This window comes from Suncus etruscus, chromosome 13 (assembly GCF_024139225.1).
Source record: "Suncus etruscus isolate mSunEtr1 chromosome 13, mSunEtr1.pri.cur, whole genome shotgun sequence".
Classification (NCBI taxonomy): Eukaryota; Metazoa; Chordata; class Mammalia; order Eulipotyphla; family Soricidae; genus Suncus; species Suncus etruscus.
This window is the reverse complement of record NC_064860.1, coordinates 41,916,715-41,937,571: the sequence shown is the minus strand read 5'-3', so window position 1 is coordinate 41,937,571 and position 20,857 is coordinate 41,916,715. Positions and strand designations below refer to the sequence as shown.

The 20,857-nt window shown below is 47.5% G+C and overlaps 1 protein-coding gene across 2 annotated transcripts in view; it reads right to left on the bottom strand.

Annotated features, from left to right (window-relative positions):
- Positions 1–6,799: 6,799 nt before the first annotated feature.
- RCAN1 (regulator of calcineurin 1) overlaps positions 6,800–20,857 on the bottom strand; it is a 70,904-nt gene continuing 56,846 nt past the window's right edge. The window contains exons 1-4 of one of the 2 annotated variants that reach the window (XM_049785810.1): positions 18,069–18,439; positions 14,210–14,383; positions 11,123–11,282; positions 6,800–8,738 (exon numbers count right to left, since the gene is read on the bottom strand). In XM_049785810.1, coding sequence (XP_049641767.1) covers positions 8,566–8,738; positions 11,123–11,282; positions 14,210–14,383; positions 18,069–18,155 — 594 coding nt within the window. In that variant the 5' untranslated portion in view covers positions 18,156–18,439 and the 3' untranslated portion in view covers positions 6,800–8,565. Of the gene's footprint in view, positions 8,739–11,122; positions 11,283–14,209; positions 14,384–18,068; positions 18,440–20,857 lie in introns of those variants that run through there. The other variant, XM_049785809.1, reaches the window with a different exon arrangement.

Here is a 20,857-nt window from a genome sequence, read left to right as displayed (position 1 = left end):
ACATAGGAGTGAGTGAGAGGAAGAATTTCAGGGACACTAGTGGAAGAAACAGGCTCTCTGGTGATGGAGCGATTTAGAATGATGGATGCGTGAAATGTATGAGTAACAGCACTGTAAGTCCTGCCTCAATTAAAGTGGTTAAAAGAAAAAGGAAAGTGTTCTGGGCCAGAGAAAAAGCTCAAAGCCTGAGCTCAGGCCATGCATGAAGGAGGCCCAGGCTCCATCCCCAACTCCACAGGCAATGCCAGAACAACCCTCTGAGCACTGCCTGGTGTGATTCTCTCAACTTACCCTGTTTCTTTTCACAAAATTACTCTAGGAAAGAGCTGAGTTTACTATAGCCAAGTTCTGCGTATGACACAGTATTGAAAGGAGATGAAAAACCAGCACCCAGACAGGCAGCTGGGAAGAGTGAGGCACAGGTGGAGGGTCTCAGGGGCTGGAGCAACAAGCACAGCAGGAGGATGCTAACCTTGTACACAGCTGACCAGAATTCAATCCCCAGCATCTCATATGATCCTCTGAGTAATGCTGGGAGTGATTCCTGAATGCAGCAGCAGAGCCAGGAGTAACCCCTGAGCATCATTATGAGGGATAGAGGGAAAGAAGGTGAAAGGGAGAGAGGGAGAGTAAGAGGAGGACAGGAGGAAGAAAGTGAATGAGGGAGAGAGAGGGAGAGGAAATATGAGAGAGAGAGAAAGAGCAAGCGTGCACATGTCTTAGGGGCCAGAGAGAGCACAGCGGGGAGCATGCAGCAACCTAAGTTTAATCCTTGGCATCTCATAGATGCCCTGAGCACCATCAGGAGTGATTTCTGAGCACAGAGTCAGGAGTAACCCCTGAGCATCATCACAACAGAAAGGGAGAGGGAGGAGTGGGGAAAAAGTGAAAGGTAAAAGAAATAAATTAATTTTTCTCTGCAGCTTCCTGAGGACTCTCCCTTAATATCCTGGACCCCACCCCTTCCTAAATCCCAAGAACTTGCCCTTGACCAAAAGAATCATTTTAATTGTTGCAAATCTTGAGACTTGTGGTTATCTAAATCTTGCCAAAATGTAACTGAGCAAATGTCAAGTGTCAGTACTCCCTGAAATGGACCACCCTACTGTATTTTTCCACTGTCTGAAAAGCTATATAAAGGCTTGTTAAATCTGGTTCCAGGCTCTCATGCTCTGGCTTATGTTAGGCCATGTTGAGAGCCCCTGCATGCTTGTATAATAAAACCCCTTGCTTTTGTATGGTCTCTGCCTCTTGGAGTCATTAAAGGGGTGCGTGTGGAATTCCCAATCTTATCAAGAGAGAGGTTGGAGAGAGAAAGAGGAGAGGAAAGAGGAAGAGAGAAAGTGAGAGATGGAGAGGGGAGAGGCTGAGAGAAAGAGGGAGAGAGGGGGAGCTGGAGCAATAGCACAGTGGGTAGGGCAATTTCAATCCCAAACACCGCCAAGAGTAATTCCTGAGAGAAAGAGAAAGAGAGAGAGGAGTCTCTTTTGGGTTTACAGCCAACAGAGCAGCTTTGGGAGACTATATTTCCAGAATCCAGACTCTCCACTTTGAGGTTACACCTCTCTCCTGCTACTACATAACAGATTACACCTCTGAGTTTATAACAACACACACTTACTTCCTCCCAGTTCTCAGAACCACAGTTCAAGGAGGTGTGGCTGGGGCCTCCATCACCCCTGAAGCTCTTGCAGCCAAGGAAATATTTGTCTTCTTGGAGTTGTAACATGAGGGCTCCTTGTTCTAATCCTCCATCAATCAGCCCAGACTGCCCTCAGCTTCTTCCTAGGGCGTCACACCCTGCAGTGCTCAGGGTCTACACCCTGCATATTCCTCAAAGAAACCAGGTGTGATGCTGGGAGTGAAACCTAAGTCTCCTGCATGCCAAGCCCGAGCTCAGCTCATTGATGCATCTCCCTGGTCCTGTGCTCAAGGCGCAGAAGTTCCCCTCAGCTCTGGGTTACCTGACTCTCCTCTCACAGCTCACCCTTCCTGGCCGGCCGCAGAGCACTGTGGCTTCTCCCTGGTTCCTTTGGGGGAGCATCTGATCAGCCGAGGCCCACCAGCCAGGTTTTCCCTTTGGATCCATTCAATGTCACTTTGGTTGCTGGTGGCTGAACAGAGCCAACAGGTTCTGCCAACCAGCTCCCCCTGCTGTCTGCGAGGAGTTGTACACCTGCAAGCCCATATGCCGCATAAAGTAGTTCACATCTTTGACCATGTGGGAGCCCTGGGGAAACCCCTGGTTTCTTTCTAGCTTGCACCTCATTCCAAACTTCTAACCTCATTCTCACCAATTCTTGGCCAGGGTCAATTCCCCACCTCGCTCAACTTTGAGGAGGTGTTTGTGCAAAAGGGGTCTCTATGCAACCCAGAGACCAGGCAGCCAGCTCTATGCCACTCTCAAAAGTTGCACTGGTGGGTCTGGAGCAATCGTACAGTGAGTAGAGCTTTTGCCTTGCATGCAGTCAATCCAGGTTCGATTCCTGGCATCCCATATGGCCTCTTGAGCACCATTAGGAGTATTTGACTCCAGAATCAGGAGCAATCTCCTGAGATCTGCTGGATGTGACCCCCAAACAAACAAAAAACCAAGCAAACAAGAAAAAGAAATTGACCAGACGATTTTCTGCCATCTCCCTGTGGGTGCATTGCTACACTCAGGCAGCAGGAGATGAAGGTGAGCAGATGTTAGAGCGAGAAGCTGGGTGATTCCCTTCCCACCTTGGCCTGGATTTCCAGGCTTCTGCACCAGGAATCTGAGCCTCCCTTCATCCTCTCTTCATCCTCCCGGTCTCCTGCAGCTCTGTCCTGAGAAATCACCTGACTCAGAGCTGCTGGCACAGAGATTGATGCCAGGCTGGTGTCACAGCCAGTGCCGAGGGATGGAGAAGCCACCAGCATGATCTGGTGGTTGATCTCAGGGTTCCTCTGCGGAGCTGAGGCTGGCACAAAGGACAGGTCCAGAGGACTTACAGAGAATAAAATAAAAGAAGAAAGTTTGTACCAGGGAGTGTTTTGCATGGAGGACAAACTACAGGACAAGTTAACCTCAGCTCAGCAGCACTGGGTGACTGAGTTTCGGGCAGGTGAGGAATCTGGGGCTCTCTCTGACTCATTTGTCCTGACCCCACAGCTCTCTTCTCTGACCCTCATGGTCCAGGCAAAGAGGACTCTTAGCTGGGGAAGTTCTGGTGATTATGAAAACCTGAGATGATTCACTAGCTCTGGATCTTTGCAAAGAGTCACATTCCCCTAGATGTACATCTAGATTCCTAGATGTACCAGGAGCTCACAGGTTGTTTTCCCTTCGGTGGTCCCCTTTCTATTTCAACATCCCAATTTTCTCTGCAGCCCTTCCCATCATCCTCTGAGCCTGGTTCCTTTCAGGGTTCTTCTCAGACACTCACTGAGACATTAGAAGCTTGACTTTCACCAAGATACCCTTGGATTTTTCTAACATATTCCAACCTCCAATGTCAACCGCTATCACATGCAATTGTTTTCTGTAAGCAAAAGGGGGTGCCTTTTTGTTTTGGTAATCATTTTCTTTGGGTCTCTGAAGCTTGGATGTAGTCTCATTTGTTTATCTTGGCTTCTATTTGCTGGGCCAATGGCATTGAATCATTAAAAGTGCCTCTAGACTTAACATCACAAAAAATTTTTGTGTTTTCCTAAGTATAATCAAGGGCTTCATCAGGTCTGAGATTGAGGTTTATAGTTCTCTCCCACCAACTAAGAAAGAAGATGGACTCACTACTCATCTGATACAGGTTTGATAACAAATATATATAAAGCCTTCAGGGGTCTCAAACTCAATTTACCTGTGGGCCGCAGGAGGCAAAGTCAGGGTGATCCTTGAGTGCAAAGTCAATAGTAAGCCTTGAACATTGGGGGGTGTGACCCAAACAACTAAAAGACAAAACAAAACAAAAAAAGATTCCTCTAGGGCAGGGCCCCAAAATGTTGTACGGAGGGCCGTTTGCGGCCCTCGGGCTGCAAGTTTGAGACCTCTGGTAGGTAGATCTTTACCAAATAGAAAAGAACCAACCTGGTCAAAAAAATAGGTGAAAGAGATGAACAGAAATGTCCTCAAGGAAGACAGCTAGCCACAAGGTATATAAAAAATGCTCTGCATCACCAGTTATCAGGGAGATGCGAATCAAAATAACGAGAGATAAGCACACAGAAGTGAGAATCACAGATATTGCAAAGAATTAAAAACTACTTTTGGCACTGCTGGTGGGTATGTCAACTGGCCCAATCTTTTTGGAAAACATTTTTTTGGACACCCCCAAAAGACTGAGAATTGAGTTCCTGTAGGGCCCACAATTCTACTTCTTGGCATCTACCCCAGGGCCTACTCAGCTTCAAGAAAAGATAAAATTATGCAACTGGCTGCTACATGAGAGTATCACGAGGAATGAAGTTAGAATGGTAGGAATAGATGCAAAAGGACCTCTCTCCCACATATGAAAATAGGGATATAAAGAAACACAGTCGGGGAGTAACAAATGCTCAAAAGCAACAGAAACTGAGAACTGGTCTTTAGTAGGAAACTAACTATAGTGGGGGTAAGAAAGGGTCACTGGGACAGTGGTGGAGGGAAGGGTATACTCTAGTGGTATGAGCCTGAAATATTTGATACATAAAATCCTATCATCAATAATTTTATAAACCAGGGCCCCTAAATAAAATTGAAAAAATAAAAATCAGAGGTGTTAGAGAGATAGTACAGTGGATAGGGCCCTTGGCTGGCACATGGCTGACCCTGGTTCAAACCTTGGAGTCCTATATGGTTCCCCGAGCACTACCAGGAGTAGATTTCTAAGTACAGTCAGGAGTGACCCAAGCATCATCAGGAGTGGTCCCCAAACAACAATAAAAAAATAATAAAAAATGTAATTAGGGGCTAGACAATTAGTACACAGGTTAAGATTCTTGCCTGGCTAGCCCCAGTCTGACTCCTGGAACCACATATGGTGCGCCTTGAGTACCACCAGGGGTCACTCCAGGACACAGGAAGCCTCTGAGTATGATGGGTGTAGTTCAAAATACCTCCTGCCCTTAATATTAATTTTAAAAAATATACAAATGCTTCTGGGTAGACAACAGAATAAAGGTTACTCCTGAAGAAAAAATAAAGAAGAACATGTGAATGCTTATAGAAAAATGCCTTGTGTTGATGATAATCAAGATTTATATCATTTACTGGGAGAGCAGCAGCCAATGCCCTAAACCTGGTAAGCCCAGCCCCTGGGCACAGTCCACTGGAGACTTTTTGAGACGGGGTAGGCTGAGTCCTTGCCTGTTAAAAGAACCCACTTCACATTTAAAGGTCCAGACACAGGACAATTTTGGAGGGAGGTTGATGCTGCTGCCAGGCTGAAACTGCAGATTCACTGAGATGACAAGGTGCTGAGTCATCCTAGTGAGACAGCTGTGGGAGAACTTGGCCACATACCCCGGCATGTGACGTCTTCAAAGTTCTCAGCACTGACAGCCCAATAGGGACAGAGGAAATGAGTTGGAAAAGTAGCGTTGAAGCCCACGAAGCTTGACATGAAAGAACAATAGCACCAAAGGCTCAATGAGCACTTAACAGCTCAGCAAGTCCTTGGACAATAACTTCAGTAACGTCATTATGAGATTTATGTTGTAACAAGCAACAGAAAGTAAATTACTTGGTTCCTACTAAGGAGGCAGAATGGGTGTATGGGGGGGTGCATATCTTGAGACATTGCAGGAGAGATGGTCATACTGGTGGTGAAATTGGAATATCAAAATACTGTTTAAAAACAATTCTGTAAATCATAGTGTTTAAATAAAGTTTCAGGGCCCAGAGGGATAGTACAGTGGGTAGGTGAGTTTGCCTTGCACATAGCCAACCTGAGTTCCATTGCTGGCATATGGTCACTTGTGCACCACAAGGAATGATCTCTGAGTGTAGAACCAGGAGTTTATAAGCCCTGGGCATTGCCTAGTGTGGCCCAAAAAGCCAAATAACTAAATAAATTTTCAAATTTTGCTAACAATTTTTTTAAAGAACCAATTAATGACATTTACTGGAAAGATGGCTCTGTAGCAATACGCAAACATTTCATGTGTGAGGGAGGCCATCCCTGATACCTCCCCACACACACATGTGTAACACTTACACACACACACACACACATATACACACACACACACACAGAATGTGAAACAAAAATACCCTTGAAATTCTCAGATCTTGTAAGCTAATGATAATTTGTAAGAGTTGGAAGACAAAGATACATTGTTCTTGGCTGGAGTTCACAAGTAACTCCTAAGCCCAGTAGGCATCAGTGGCCTATAGATGGCTATATAGGTGGCTACTGCCATTGCTGGCCATGGGGTTCTCTATCTCATCTCCCTCTGCAAGAGATAAGATACCAGCTTGTGCCTGATGGCGAATGTGTCTGATGATGTGATGCGCCATGTGTGAGTGAGGCTGATGCATTATCTCCTGCCATGGTTGCTGAGCCCAATGAATAGAAGTGTCCCACCCCCTCATCCCCCCCCCCACCTGAGATTGCAGGGAGACTCAGGTAGGGATAAGTCCTGAGAAATTTAGAAAGCTTGTCAAGAGATTCAAATCATAGCGAATGTGCTTGGCTATACGAGGTCTTGGGTTTGGTCCCTGGCACTGTGTGCATCCAGCTCCGCCCCTGGCATTGTGTGCATCCATCTCTGCAGTCCCCCACCCACCCACACACTCAGTACTGCTGAGTGCAGATCCCACCCCAATTACCAAACAAGAAATGAAATGATGCTTGGGTGACTTTTCCGTAAAGAGCATCTCTTATCGATTTATTATAGAATGCAGTTAAAAAAAAATAGTGCGTGGCTAGCCTCTCCAGTTGAAAAGCACTTGACTAGGAACACTTGAACAGCAACGCAAAGGTCTCTCCCACACACCTGCCTCCACCCCCACCCCACCCTCAGAGACTGTAAACAGGGTTTTGAGAACATTCACCCAATCTCGGGAACGGACCAAACACATTTTTTTCCTCTTCCCAAAGAGGACTGTCTCCCAAGTTTCCAGAGCATGCATTTGTTACTCGGCATTGGGGGATTTCAAAACTGACAAATGAATATTTGTAATGGCGGGAGCAGGTAAGGTGGAACATGGGATAGCTCAGTTATTGGATGGACACATTACAGCTAGAAAAGAATCACAGACATTGAGTTTAGTGTAACGATTCCACCAGGAATGAATGGGGAAAGGCACTGAGTCCTTCATGTCACACCATCACACACCCACTACTCCCACTTCCACTGGAATTTGAGTCCTGCAAATGTAGAAACAGCAAAGTTTTTTTTTTACAACATACATACAATTCACAGGTAAGTTAGTACATCTTACGCTAATCCTATCCTCCCCCCACTGTCCCCATTTTGTTCCACCCCAAATGTACAACAGATATGACTCTAGGCTATCAGCTTTATTTACAAGTGTATCTTGATATTTTAGCAGGGTCTAAAAATTCAGCGAATTCCACCAATAGCTCCCCACAAACCTCTATGCCCCCATAAAAAGGATTTAGTTATAACTCATATATATCAACCACCATGCCCAAGAAATAAAATGAAATCATTGCCAGACTCCAAACAAAAACTCCACTCAAATTTCACTCCCACTATGGGTTGGTAGTGAAACTGTCCATCTCTGAATTTGCCAGAGGGAACTCTCTGCAGAAATTTCAGCTCAACTTCTTTTTGCAAACAGCATGGGAGCGTGGGGGGATGTTGTTATGTGAGAGGCTGAGCGGACAGATATATTCCAGGCAGAAGTTCACAAATGGGCATTGCTACAAAGGGAATTTAGGTTTTGGAAAAGCCATACTTTTTCTTTTTTTTTATTTTTTTAAATGCTTTCTAATCTTCCCAAGAGATAGGAACCAACAATGATGCGACTCTAAATGCAAACAAGAACTAGTTTGGGGAAAAAACTGGGACTGAACAAGCACAAGTGTTCAAACAGGCAGGGACGGAAGGAATAAACTGCCACTGTTTTCACGGTGCACCGCTGTCACTGTCACCGCCTCTGTGCGGGCACTATGTGGTTTTCACCAAAGGTGCCTTTTACTGCCAGCAGAGAGCCCTGCCATGGGGAGCACAGGGTTGGGACTTGGTGAACTGACCCTAAACTCTCTGCAGACCCCTCCCATTCAACCCTACTTTTGACAAACACAGAACGTACCGAAAAAGAACAAATACAAATTAACACGAACGTGAACCGAGTGTCCTCAAGACGTGTGTTCCCCCCCCAAATGTCCATGTGCGGTCACCCTACTACACTCAGTGGCGCGCCCAGGACTTTCCTCGGGAGCCATGAACATTGCCTGTCACCCGGCAGCCCGAGAACCAGGACACAAGAGCCCAGTGGCTCCATCCCGGGACACCGGGAATTGGTGACACAGCCACAGCGGCTGCCACCTCCAAAGCTTTGTGTGAGCAGCTGCTTGCTCGCTCGCACAGTCCCAGACGCCTCCCCATGAGCGTGACTTCAGAGCACGGCTCCGTGAGTCCACGGAGGCCCCTTCAGCTCAGGTGAATGGGCGTGTACTCCGGCCTCCGGGTCTGGATGATTTTGGGCTTGGGCCTCTTCATGCGGTCCATCTCCTCCTCTTCCTCGTTCTCCTGATCACTCTCACATACGTGCACCACCACGCTGGGGGTGCTGTCGGTCGCTGCGTGCAGCTCGTACTTTTCCCCTGGGGAGAGAGAAGAAATAAAAAATAAAGATAAAAGTGATAGATGGGAAAGTCACTGGCATCAAAATTCGGCACCTCATCTCCATAGAGGAAGAGAGACACACTGTGATCAATGACTCATCGTTGATGAGGTACGAAAAATATGGGAGGGACATCAGACTGATAGCACAGAGGGGAGGGCACTTGCCTTGTACAAGGCAGACCTGGATTCGATCCCTGGCATCCCCTATGGTTCTGTGAGCCTGCCAGGAGTGATTCCAGAATGCAGAGCCAGGAGTAACCCCTGAGCACTGCTGGGTGTGGCCCAGAAACAAACAAAACAAAACAAAACAAAACATGGAAGCAAATCTATTTTGTAGTCATTCATCTATCCTTCTTCTCTACCTACCAAGTCTTTATTCTGCTTATTCATAGATCATCTGTCCTTTCTCTCTCTCAAGTCTGCCTATAATTTTTTATTTTATTTTTTTGGTCTTTGGACCACACCCATCAGCACTCTGGAGCTGCACTCAGAATTCACTCCTGGCAGACTCAGGGGACCATATGGAATGCCGAGATTGAATCAGGTTGGTCCCAGGTTGGTTGCATGCAAGGCTAACGCCCTACTGCTATGTTATGGCTCCGGCCCTTGCTTTATCTATTTATCCTCCTTTATCTGTCCTTCCTAATCAACGTAATCTCTGGGTTCATTTGGTATCTATAAAAGAAGGAGTTTGCATATTCTGGTGGGAGCACCACAGACAAGAGTGTCATTTATGAATGATTTCTCCAGGCACAAATTTGGAGTAGGAGTCAAACAGCTTGTGTTGGGTAATCAATCCTCACCTGCCTTCCAACCCATCAGAGGCCGGGGAGTTTGGGGATATGGCGGGTGTGTAGCCTATCCAAGAAAGCCTTGCCTGAGTCCTGGTTGCCAAGATCTTTCGTGTGTGTGTGTGTGTGTGTGTGTGTGTGTGTGTGTGTGTGTGAGACGATTCAATTCAAAGAAGCACCCTGCATGCTGGCTAGGAAGGACAGGAGGCTCGGCCTGTCTTCTGGGTCGGGGATCAGCCAGAGAACTCACCTAAGCAGGCTGGGTGTCCTTCTGTCCTTGCACCCACCACAGTGCCCAGCCCTCAGCCATAGATAGCCCCTGCCTACACTCTCTGCACCCCCAATCCTTGGCTACATCTCTCTGACCTTTACACCACCCTGAGCAGTCAGAAACTACCTCTCCTGAACTCCGGCAGAAAAATGAAGTCCCTTGTCCTCCAACTAACTGTTGATGCTTCTCCCAAAACGAGCCCTCTTTCCCCACTCAGAGGAACTCAGGTGAGGAGCTGAGGATCTCAGCACTGATTCCACTAACTCCAGGCCAGAGCAAGAGGAAGGGCAGCCAGGAAACTCCTCACCCCAACCCCAATCTTGGCCCCTTTTGCTCACTTCAAACCATGTAGACACAGAAACTGGCAGCTTTGCACTTTACAAAAAACCCTTCCAGACTAGGGCAGCTGCCTCAGGTCAGAGGCAGAGAGATCCCAGCTCAACCCTATTTCCCAAACAAGGGGCATGAGGCTTGAGAGTACCAATCATCCCAAATGCTCAGCCCCTTTGACTCCTTCAGAGGGCTAGGAGAGCTTCTGGAGAAGTCACTCGCTACTTTTTCTTTTTGGTTTTGTGCCACACCCAGCGGCACTCAGGGATTACTCCCATCTCTGTGCTCGGAAATCACCCCAGAAAGGCTCGAGGAAACCAGATGGGATGCTGGGGACCAAATTCAGGTCAAGTACATGCAAGGAAACACCCTACCCACTGTGCTATTGTTCTAGCTCCAAACTATTATCATTTTACTGTTTTGTTTATTTGTTTGTTTGTTTGTTTGTTTCGCAACTTCCAGTGGTGCTCAGGGATTACTCCTGGCTCTGTGCTCAGGAATCACTCCTGGTGGGGCTTAGAAGACCCATTGAGATGGCAGGGATCAAGTCCACATCAGCTGGCATGCAAAGCAAGTACCCTCCTGATTGGACCATCACTCTGCCTCCCATGCCCTCCATCTTTTTTCACTACCATTCCTGGCTTTTCCTGATGGAGAATTAGAGAGGTGATAAGACCACATCTCCCAGAGTGAGGAAGATGGAATATTCTGTTCCCTTTCCCAAGTCCACTAGCAGCAAAGTAGGGTGGGAGTGGGGGCTCTGGCTGTGAGGCTGGTGGGGTCACCTCATTGGCATCCTTGGAAGGAGATTGCAGAGACCAAGGTGGCAGCTTCCACCCCTGAGTTTGTAGGAGGCTCTGGGAAGAACAGTGAATGTGGATGGGGGGGTTCCCTCCCCCCCCCATTCTAGACCAGGTTTGGAGATTGAGAAATTTGGGAACCATCCCCCAAACCCCGAGCCCATGCTTACCTGGCCCCAGCTTGGAGATAGCATATAAAAGATCATAATTTATGACGGGGGTCGCGTCTTCCACTTGCTTCCAGCCGACGGGAGGGGAGGCTGGCGGAGAGATGAGAAACTGCTTGTCTGGGTTGGGGGGTGCCAGGTGCGCACTGCCTATGTGCAGCGTCTGGAAGAGAGAAGTGGGTATGGGTGGAGGTTCTGTGTTGAGTGGGGAGAGCAAAGGCTTAGGATGGTGAGTGCCCCCTCCCAGCAAGGGCAGGCACGGCCCCAAGGCAGGGGGAAAAATAACATCTCAGAATCTTCCTCCTGGCTTAGGGCCACACAAAGACAAGTCCTAAAAGTTCTGGGACATCCCTTGGTCTGTCTCTCTCTTTTTCACCAAGCTCCCTCCCCAGAAGAGATCTAGGACTCCATCCAATGATATTTCTGGCTCCCTCTGTGGGCTCCAATCAGAAGTCAAATGTAATGGAGGCTGGAGTGAGAGCACAGTGGGTAAGTAGTCTGCCTTACATGCAGTCTGCCCACATTTGATCCTTGGGGATCAAACAAGTCCCCAAGGGCCTGGGGTCCCACCAGGCCTGATCCTCTCAGGCACAATGTCAAAAACAGTTTGAGAAGACAGAAGGGAAAGAAGCAGTAGCCTACTGCTTAAAAGGCACAGTAGAAAGTGTGCAGGTGGAAGTAAAGTCAAAATCCTAACAGTGTTAGGTTTCCTTTGTACCTTTGACCCTTGGACAAGGAAGTGGTAGAGGGTGCCTATGCTCTCAGAGATTCAGAGCAGAAACTTCACCTTCCTCCCAAAGACAACAGCCATTCCTGAGTCCCCCTGCAGCCTGCCAAATCCTGCATGTTCTCTATCAGTAACCTCAGTGTTTTTATTTGGGGGGTGGGAGGGAGTTTCTGAGAAAGTGGGCCACGAGGTGCTCAGGGCTGACTTCTGGCTCTACACTCAGGAATAATTCCTAGAGAGGCAAAGGAGATTATATGTGGTTCCAGGGAGCGAGTCCAGGCCAGCCACATGTGAGGCAAGTAACAGCCCTCTGTCCTCTCTCTTTCTTGTGGGCTCCATAAAGACACGATTAGGAGTGGAGGGGGGCATCTAGTATTGAGAACAGTGGGAATTCCCACCTTTCCCTTAAGCCTCAGCTGTGCTTTCATATCTCTCACCCTGTGCAACCTCCCACAGCACCCATGCATCCCTCTCCTCATCAAAGAAAGTTTGAGAAGAACCAAACAACTATGGAGCCCCTCTGGGTGCACAGAGGGAGAGAAGATGTCACATTCTCAGGGTTCGAGAGGGCAGAGTAGGTGGCTGGCACTAGCCAGCTTGGTGGTCAAGAAAACTGCACAGTCTCAAGTTTATGGCCTGAGGACTGGGGAGGGGCAAAGACCCTTCTCCTGAAGGTCAAACTGAGAGCATATGGGGAGAGGAGGGTGTCTGCCATTGCTTATAAGTGGCTGCCCTGGGTTGGATCCTCATCATTCCATATGGTCCCCAGAGCACTGCCTGGAGTAAGTCCTGAGTACAGAACCAGGAGTAACTCCTTAGCATCACTAAGTGTTGCCATTCCAAAAGAAGAATCCAAGATTGTGAAGAAGCTCTTGTGTTTGCATCTGTATTTTTATTTTAGTTGTTGTTAAAAAAAAATGGTAAAAAGTCTAAATTTGTTGGAAATGATCACTCTGGACAAGAACTAGGTGCTGAAAGGAGATATAGGGATAGGCATGATACTCCTCAGTATTAGTATTGCAAACCACAGAGTCTAAAATGGGAAAAAAGGAAAGAGAGAGAGAGAGAGAGAAAGTGAGAGAGAGAGAAAGAGAGAGAAAGAGAGAGAGAGAGAGAGAGAGAGAGAGAGAGAGAGAGAGAGAGAGAGAGAGAGAGAGAGAGAGAGAGAATGCTCCAGAGGCAGGTAGGAAAGGGTAGGAGAGAAACTGGGGACAATGGTGCAGGAAATGTACACTGGTGAAAAGGTGAAAGTCATACATTGTATGACTGAAACTCAATCATGAACAACTATGTATCTATGAAAAAACTAACTGTATTATGAATTACCTTGTAACCATGGTGTTTAATTAAAATTAAAAAAATAAAAAATGTCTAATTTACTAAAATAAAATATAAGAAATGATCGATCCTAAAAACTAGTCAGAGGTCTGGGGCAATAGTACAATGGTTAAGGCGAATGAATGCCTTGCATGTGGCTGACCTGGTTCAATTCCCGGCATCTCATATGATCCCGAGCACTGTCAGTAGTGATTCCTCAGTGCAGAGCCAGGAGTAACCCTCAGCACCACCGGATGTGACCCCCAAACTAAAAACCAACCAAACAAAATAACCCACTTTGTGGTTTCTTTTATTAAACTACCCTCTCTTGGTGAGGAGAGTAGAGTGCCTCACTCTACAGAGCTCAGGGTTACTTATGTGGGGCCGTGGATTCAAGCTGGGGTCAGCAGGATGCAAAACAAGTGCCCTAATAACTGTACTAGCTCTTTGCCACCCCTGTACTGTTTTTGTTTTTATTTTCTTTTTCTTTTGTTGAGTTCCCAAGTGGATCTCAGAAGGGTGTCCCCACTAGTGACTCTGGACCATCTGGGCTTGTGGCTACATGATATAGGACAACTGGACCAGCTGGGCAGTGCTGGGACCTCCAGTTGTGCGCTCAGGAGACCATGTAGTGTAGGACTCAAACCCGGATCAGGTGCATGCTATGAACCCTGACCACTACACTTGAGCCCTCTGGTGTTTTTTTTGAGAAAGTCTAGCACATGATTTCCACTTGCTCTCAAGTATGAGTGCTTGGGTGGCTAGCCAGGGTGAAATGACATAGTGTTTGCTGTTTTTTATGTTGTTGTTTGTTTTGGGGGGCCACACTTGGTGGTGTTCAGGACTTATTCCTTGCTATGTTCAGGGATCACACCTGACAGTCTCTGGGGATTGGACCCGGCACCCAAGGCTGCACACAAGGCCAGTACCCTACCTGTTGTACTATTGCTCCATTTCACTCCCGTTTTTTGTGTTTTGCTTTGTTTTATTTTATTTTAGGGACATAAGGGAGTACATTTGCAGCTCAGCCAGTGAGTGCAACTCACCTGAGCAAAATACAGTTTCATTTCCTTCCCCAGAAATTCCGTCTTATGAAGTCGAAGTCTGGCATCGGCGGCAGAGAGGGGGCTGCTGAAGTTGATCCGGACTCGCTTGAAGCTCTTAAAATACTGAAAGGTGATGTCCTTGTCATAGGTCCGGAAGAGGGATTCGAACTTGGCCTGAAGAAGGAAACATCGACAAGGCCAAGAAAGGGTTAGAGTGAGAGGACTGGATGAGTCACCACTGCTCATACTGCTGAAGGGGGTAAATAAATGATGTGTCAGTCAGTCGCTTTTGGATGATTTTGGCCATCTGGCACCTCCAGGGCTAAGCACTGGGAGTAGGGCCAAAGGGTAAGAGAGCCTGGCCCAGTGAATAGTCAGTGTTGGCAGGTGAACCCCGCCCTGCCCATCACAGACACGCCCCCCCCACATCGGAATACCATGCCCACCTCTGATCACAAATTGTAGATCACATCACACCCATCTCAGTACGTCCCTCCCACAGCAGATACACGCCCATCACAATTATGCTCCGCCCACCTCAGACCTCAAGTTGTCCACCCCGCAGATCACACCAAGCCCACCAGGCCCACCGTGGGGTGGGGTGGGTGGGTCCTTGTCATCCAAACTAGTGTGTTGTGGGGGAAGCTATACAAAACAGCTAGGGGACTGCAGAGCAATGCGCTGGACCTGGCTCTTCTCAGAAACCTCTCTACAGCAGGACTATTTCCCAGGTGGTCCACATATGCCCCACTCAGCTGTGTTCTGTGACCTCTGCCACCCACCGTAGGGCACCCCAGACCACTTTGCCGAGGGTGGTGGCTCTGTGGGCACACACCCACATTCTTCCTTTTATTATGGGGGTGGTTTTGGACTACACCCCTATAGTGCTACTTCCAGCTCTGTACACCGCCAAGCGTCTTAACCTCTGGGACTATCTTTCTGCCGCACTTTTCTTTTCTTTCTTTTCTTTTTTTTTTCTTTTTCTTTCTTTCTTTCTTTCTTTCTTTCTTTCTTTCTTTCTTTCTTTCTTTCTTTCTTTCTTTCTTTCTTTCTTTCTTTCTTTCTTTCTTTCTTTCTTTCTTTCTTTCTTTCTTTCTTTCTTTCTTTCTTTCTTTCTCTCTCTCTCTCTCTCTCTCTCTCTCTCTCTCTCTCCTCCCTCCCTCCCTCCCTCCCTCCCTCCCTCCCTCCCTCCCTCCTTCCTTCCTTCCTTCCTTCCTTCCTTCCTTCCTTCCTTCTTCTTCTTCTTTTTTTTTTTTTAGCTACTCAAACACTTTATTTTTTACTTTGCACAAAACACAAAAAATGCAGATCCAAAGAGATCTGCCTGCGGCAACAGGCACACTGCACAACAGTAAACCTTGTTTAGCAAGACACCAACTTTACAAAATTGGTTTTAGCGAATACATGAATTAATATATTACAACAACTAAAACACCAGAGGCTAGAGATCTCGTTTTGATCTCTATCACCTGCACCCCAATAATAATGCTATTATGTATGTTTTTGATGGAGCTACAAAATGTTTCAAAGGTCAACTTTTTTTTTCTTCATAAAAGAGTTACTGCCATCATAAATGTCTTTTATTCCCCACCCGTGTTACACTGTCCAGTCTAGGAGTTCTTTTTTTATTTATATGTGGACTTTTCAGAAGAAACTTAATGAGGCCACTCTTTCTGGAGCTTAAAAGCAGTGCAGTGTACTGGAAGGACAGATCAATGTTTTGATTGAAATAAAAGATTAATAGTAATCATAGTAATTTTAATACTCTATTAAAAGATTAATAGTAGTCACCTGTTTCTTAATGTAAAAATAGGTTTTTTTAAAGACCCCAAAATAATTTTTCTGGTGCTCACTTTAAAAAATTTATTGGAGGGGACAGAACATTAGCACAGCAATAGGGCTTTTGCCTTGCATGTGGCTAACCCAGGATGGACCTGGGTTTGATCCCCAGTGTCCCATATGGTCCCCCAAGCCAGGAGCAATTTCTGAGCGCATAGCCAGGAGTAACCCCTGAGCATCACCAGATGTAGTCCAAAAACAAAACAAAACAAAATTATTGGGGCTTCTACCCTGTGGTGCTCAGGGCCTACTTCTAGGTCTAATCCTGCTATCCTGGAGTGGGCTGTGAGGAGAGGGGCTCAGTCCCATCCCTGGGGGATCCATCTCCTAACCTGTCCCAGTTTCGATTCCAGAAACAGCTCTCAGCCTCCTGGGGGAAAACCCAGCTCTGGACTGGAACCCAGCTCTAGGGTGTGTGTTGGGGATGGGGGATGCAGAGTCCACTGCGATCCCCTCAGGATTCTGAGCAGAGAGAACTAATAGCTTTTAGGGGAGGCACATCCTTCATGGTTTTTCCCAGACTCAGCTCAGGGCAGGAGACAGGAAACAGGGAAGGGAAAAAAGGAGAAGAGTGGAGAGTCCAGGAAACCTGCGAAGAGGCCAGCTGCAGAGGGGAGGTTGTCCCTAAAGCCAGAGCAGGACCGTGTCTCCTAGGATCATAGGGGATGCGTTCAGGCACAAGACAGGGCAGATGGAGAGTGAAGAAACACAGACCCATCAGGACTCTGCTTTCCAATTCCCTGCAGGGACCATCCAAAGGGGTCCCCTCCCTGCTCCTCAGGGGAACTTGGGAGCTGCTTCCCTGGCAGCCTTGCACTTTACCCCACCTCATGCCAGGCTGAGTATCTGTCAGATACAGTATCTGGCAGGTCTTGCCTGAGCAGATCTGGAATTTCACATGACCTCAGCAACAGGCAGCGGGGTGGCTGGGGGGCAGGCACCCATGGCACCCATACCATGATCATGAATAAGAAGTTAGGGGCCAGATGACTTGACCGACTATTTTTAGAACCACAAGTTGGGCCCGGGGACGCAGCGCATAGACAGCTCAAGTAAGCTCTGGCTTCTGGCACCCACTTCCTGGAGAGCCAAAACTGGCCCCGAGATGTTGGATGGGATGGGATATTTGTGGGTGGTCGTCCTCTGGATGGGAGAACAAACTGAGCATTTCCACGCACAAGGGGTGCCTGGGAAACTCACTGATTCGGGCACGCTCTAATATCTGATTGCAAATGCCTGCCCAGGTCCCGAAGACTGGGTGCGATCTGGATTGCAGGATGGAACTTGATTTTTTTTTAAGAGTCACTATGTGTGTGAAATTGGGGGGGGGGTTGTCTGTATAGAAAAGCAGAATTCCTAAACAGAGCATCCAGAACCTTCCATGAGATACGGGATCCATCCACCCATCCTGGATGAATAATCACCTACATCTTTATCAAACAGAGAAGGACATGTAGAGTCAGAAAACGAGTGACAGCGGGGGCGGGGGAGAATGGACCAATCTGTGAGCATGAGGCTGGCCCTGGTCCTTCATGCTCCCAGACTTCTCACTAGCACCAATGTCCCTTGAACTAAAAGAACCGCATCAGCCAGAATGGGTCCAGTTCCTTGGTCAGAAATGCCTCCCTTCAAACTTGCTCAGCTACCCAGAATTAAAACCCCAGGACGATGCCCAAATTGGGCCTCCTTGGCTGAACCAGGCACCCAGAGAAGTTAAAATATCCACCACCAGTCCTGGGTAGATTTCAAACTCTCTGCAACCAGAATTCTTGGGGGTAGGGGTGGAGGGCAAATGTTTGCTCTGGGCTTTCATTCCATGTTCCCCTCCGTCCTGTCCCCCCAGCCCCACAAGACATATCCGTGATCATCAATCCTACCCTGACCCCCAGACACACACACACATCCACACACACACCCATCTCCCCAGCCACCACCCTCATTCCACACAATGTTTGAGAACCAGAGAAAAATAAAATAAAATAAAAACAAAAATGCATTCGAGGAGAAGAAGCAGCCTTACCCTGATTTCATTCTCGCCGAAGATATCACTGTTTGCCACACAGGCTATGAGGGTGCTAAAACTGTAGTTAAAGTTTCTAAAGTGCATCTTGCTTTCCTAAGACAGGAAAAAAAAAATAAACCCAGAGAGAAGAGAACAAGCAAGAAAGTGCGTGCCAGAGAGACCGAATGAGCAGCTGAGCTCTGAGCTAAGAGCGAGGATGGAGTTCCAGAGGTTCTCTGTGGCTCCTTCCCCAGAGCCAGGGGTTTATAAAGCACCACGGAGGGCCGGCCCCCCAGCTGGGGGTGAGGGGGGGTTGCAGAAAAGTCTCTGGCGCTCAGGGCATCCTGTTTGGACAGCAAATTCCTGAGTCAAAGCCCCACATGCCAGCGAGGGGCCAGAGTCAGAGTCGACTGGAAAGAGGTGACGTCACCGCCTTAGTCACTTTCCTAGTGCTGATTAACCCTGCTTGGGGCTGGATGGAAAAAACAGACATGGCTTTTTTTTTTTTTTTTTTTTGGCTTCACAGATGCTTTGTCAAAAGGCTGGGAGCATAGTTTCCACTGGGAGTAATCCCATTCAGCCACCCGGACACCGCAGTGCTCCCTGGGAGGACCTTTTACAGTAAAGATGGAAAATAGTTGGGAAGAAGGACCCAGGTCAGAGGGCAAGAACCATAAACAGTCATTAGCCTTCAGGGAGGAGAATTTCAAAGCTTTGAGAAACCTGCAACCCCAAGTTGGGTGGGTGGTGGAACTGTTTTTGATTCCCGCAATTTCCTGAAAACCTCAAGCAGAACTTCTTATTGGTGGCTGTGTAAGTGGGTAAGGGTTTCTGGGGTAGGGGGATAAGAGAGAATATGTCGCAATCTCTCTCAATTTGGTCAATGAGCTGTTTTGGAATGAGGGAAAAAAGAAGCCACTTTGAAACGTGCCTGCCCTCACTCCTCCCCACTGTGGGCTTTTATGGGGTGAATGTGCCAACCCACAGAAGGGCAGTTAGGAGACATGCCGGAAGTCTTAGATTTTCACTGTGAAAATTACCGAGTTGTAAGCTGAGGACCCTTTTATCTGACTTTATTTTTCCTAACAGTTACTGAACTCAGAAAATGATTATAAAACAAAACAAAACAACAAAACCCAACACACTGTGGAAGAAAGAAACACCAAGAAATCCAACTCTCAGACTTAGACCTAACTCCTTGGGAGGGAGTAGTGGGAGGGGGCACGACGACAGGGTAGCCCCCACCTGGTGGTGCTGGGGATATCATGTGGTGCCAGGGATAGATCTCAGGGTCAACCAAGCATGTGCTCAGGCTGTTATTTCACTGTCATGAGTTGAACTTCTTCACCCCACTCCCTCCCTCCTTCCTCCCTAAACTGGAAAAGAAGATGATATGGAAAAGAAAGTTGGAGAGAGATGGAGAAATTAGTGCAGTGGGCTTGGTCCAGAGGCTGCTGGGAGTTGGGATGGGTGAAAGCTGGCATCTGAGCATAGCTTGGCACATCAGAGCACTTTGCCTTGGGTCCCAAGGGTGTAAGTTGAGGGGGGTGGGTTAGGCAAGTCCTGAATTCTGCCCACTTACTCCATCAAAACCTTGAAATCACTTTGAAAGAGGAAGCCTTAGTTTCCCCTCCAGAAGCTCCAGGTTAGCTATCTCCATTTAGCATGTTCAACATTTCTGCCAATTCCTAAGAAAGGGAAGTTCAGTTCAGTTTCCCCAGGTCCTAGATTATGCCCCAGACTGGAGAACTGCAGGAAAGCAGGAGATGATGGGCAGTACCTAGGCACAGGGTTCCAGAGAGAACCTAGAAGGCCCTCAACTAGCCAGAACATTCTGCCAAATCCTCACTCACATTCTCTGGAACATTCTTGTCACTTGACAAGTCAGACAGAGACCCAGTTTTCCTATAAGTCATCATCAAAAAATAAAATTCAGACTTAACTTAGTCCTGAGTTAAGTATGACTGGGAATTTCTTTTCCTTTCCCTTCTACTTTTCAATAAACTTTTCTATGTCCAACTCTTGAGTCTGAGATTGGTTATTCCTCAATATTTTCATTCTTCTCTTCTGGGAGCCACACTAGACAGTGCTGAGGGATAACTCCTGGACCTGCACTCGGGAATCACTCCTGGTGTTCAGGGAACCCTATGGGATGCCAGGGATCGAACCTGTGTCAGCCACATGCAAGGCAAACACCCTCTTCATTGGACTATTGCTTTGGCCCAATATTTCAATTCTCTATTTGTTTGCTTTTGCTTTGGGGCCACACCCGGCAGCACTCAGGAGTTACTCCTGACTCTGCATTCAGAAATCACTCCTGGCAGGCTCGGGGGACCATATGGAATGCCAGGGCTTGAACCCGGGTCAGCTGCATGCAAGGCAAATGCCCTCTCCACTGTACATCGCTCTGGCCCCAATATTTTTATTCTTGAAAATATTGAGGAGCCTGGGAACCACAAACAAGCACAGAGACCTGTTGTCATGGCTCCTGCATTGATAGGGAGTGCACAGCTGAAGAGATGTCTCTTAAACTCCCCAACTTAAGGGGAGTCCTAACCTTTTGCCCTTGAAATATTTGACTTCAAAGGACACGTCATATTTGACAATTATAAAAAGAATGTATGCACTATGAGAGTCGGGGGACTGGAGCATTGGTGCCACCCCATTCCCCGCCCAAATAAGTTGGATGATGAGAGGGCTCACAACCTGAGGGCTAGGGGTGGCCTGGGTCCTAACCCCCCACCCCAACAAACTCCAATCCATAGGATGCCAAGTGCAGTCCACACTGGAGGGCTGTGTTCAAAAGA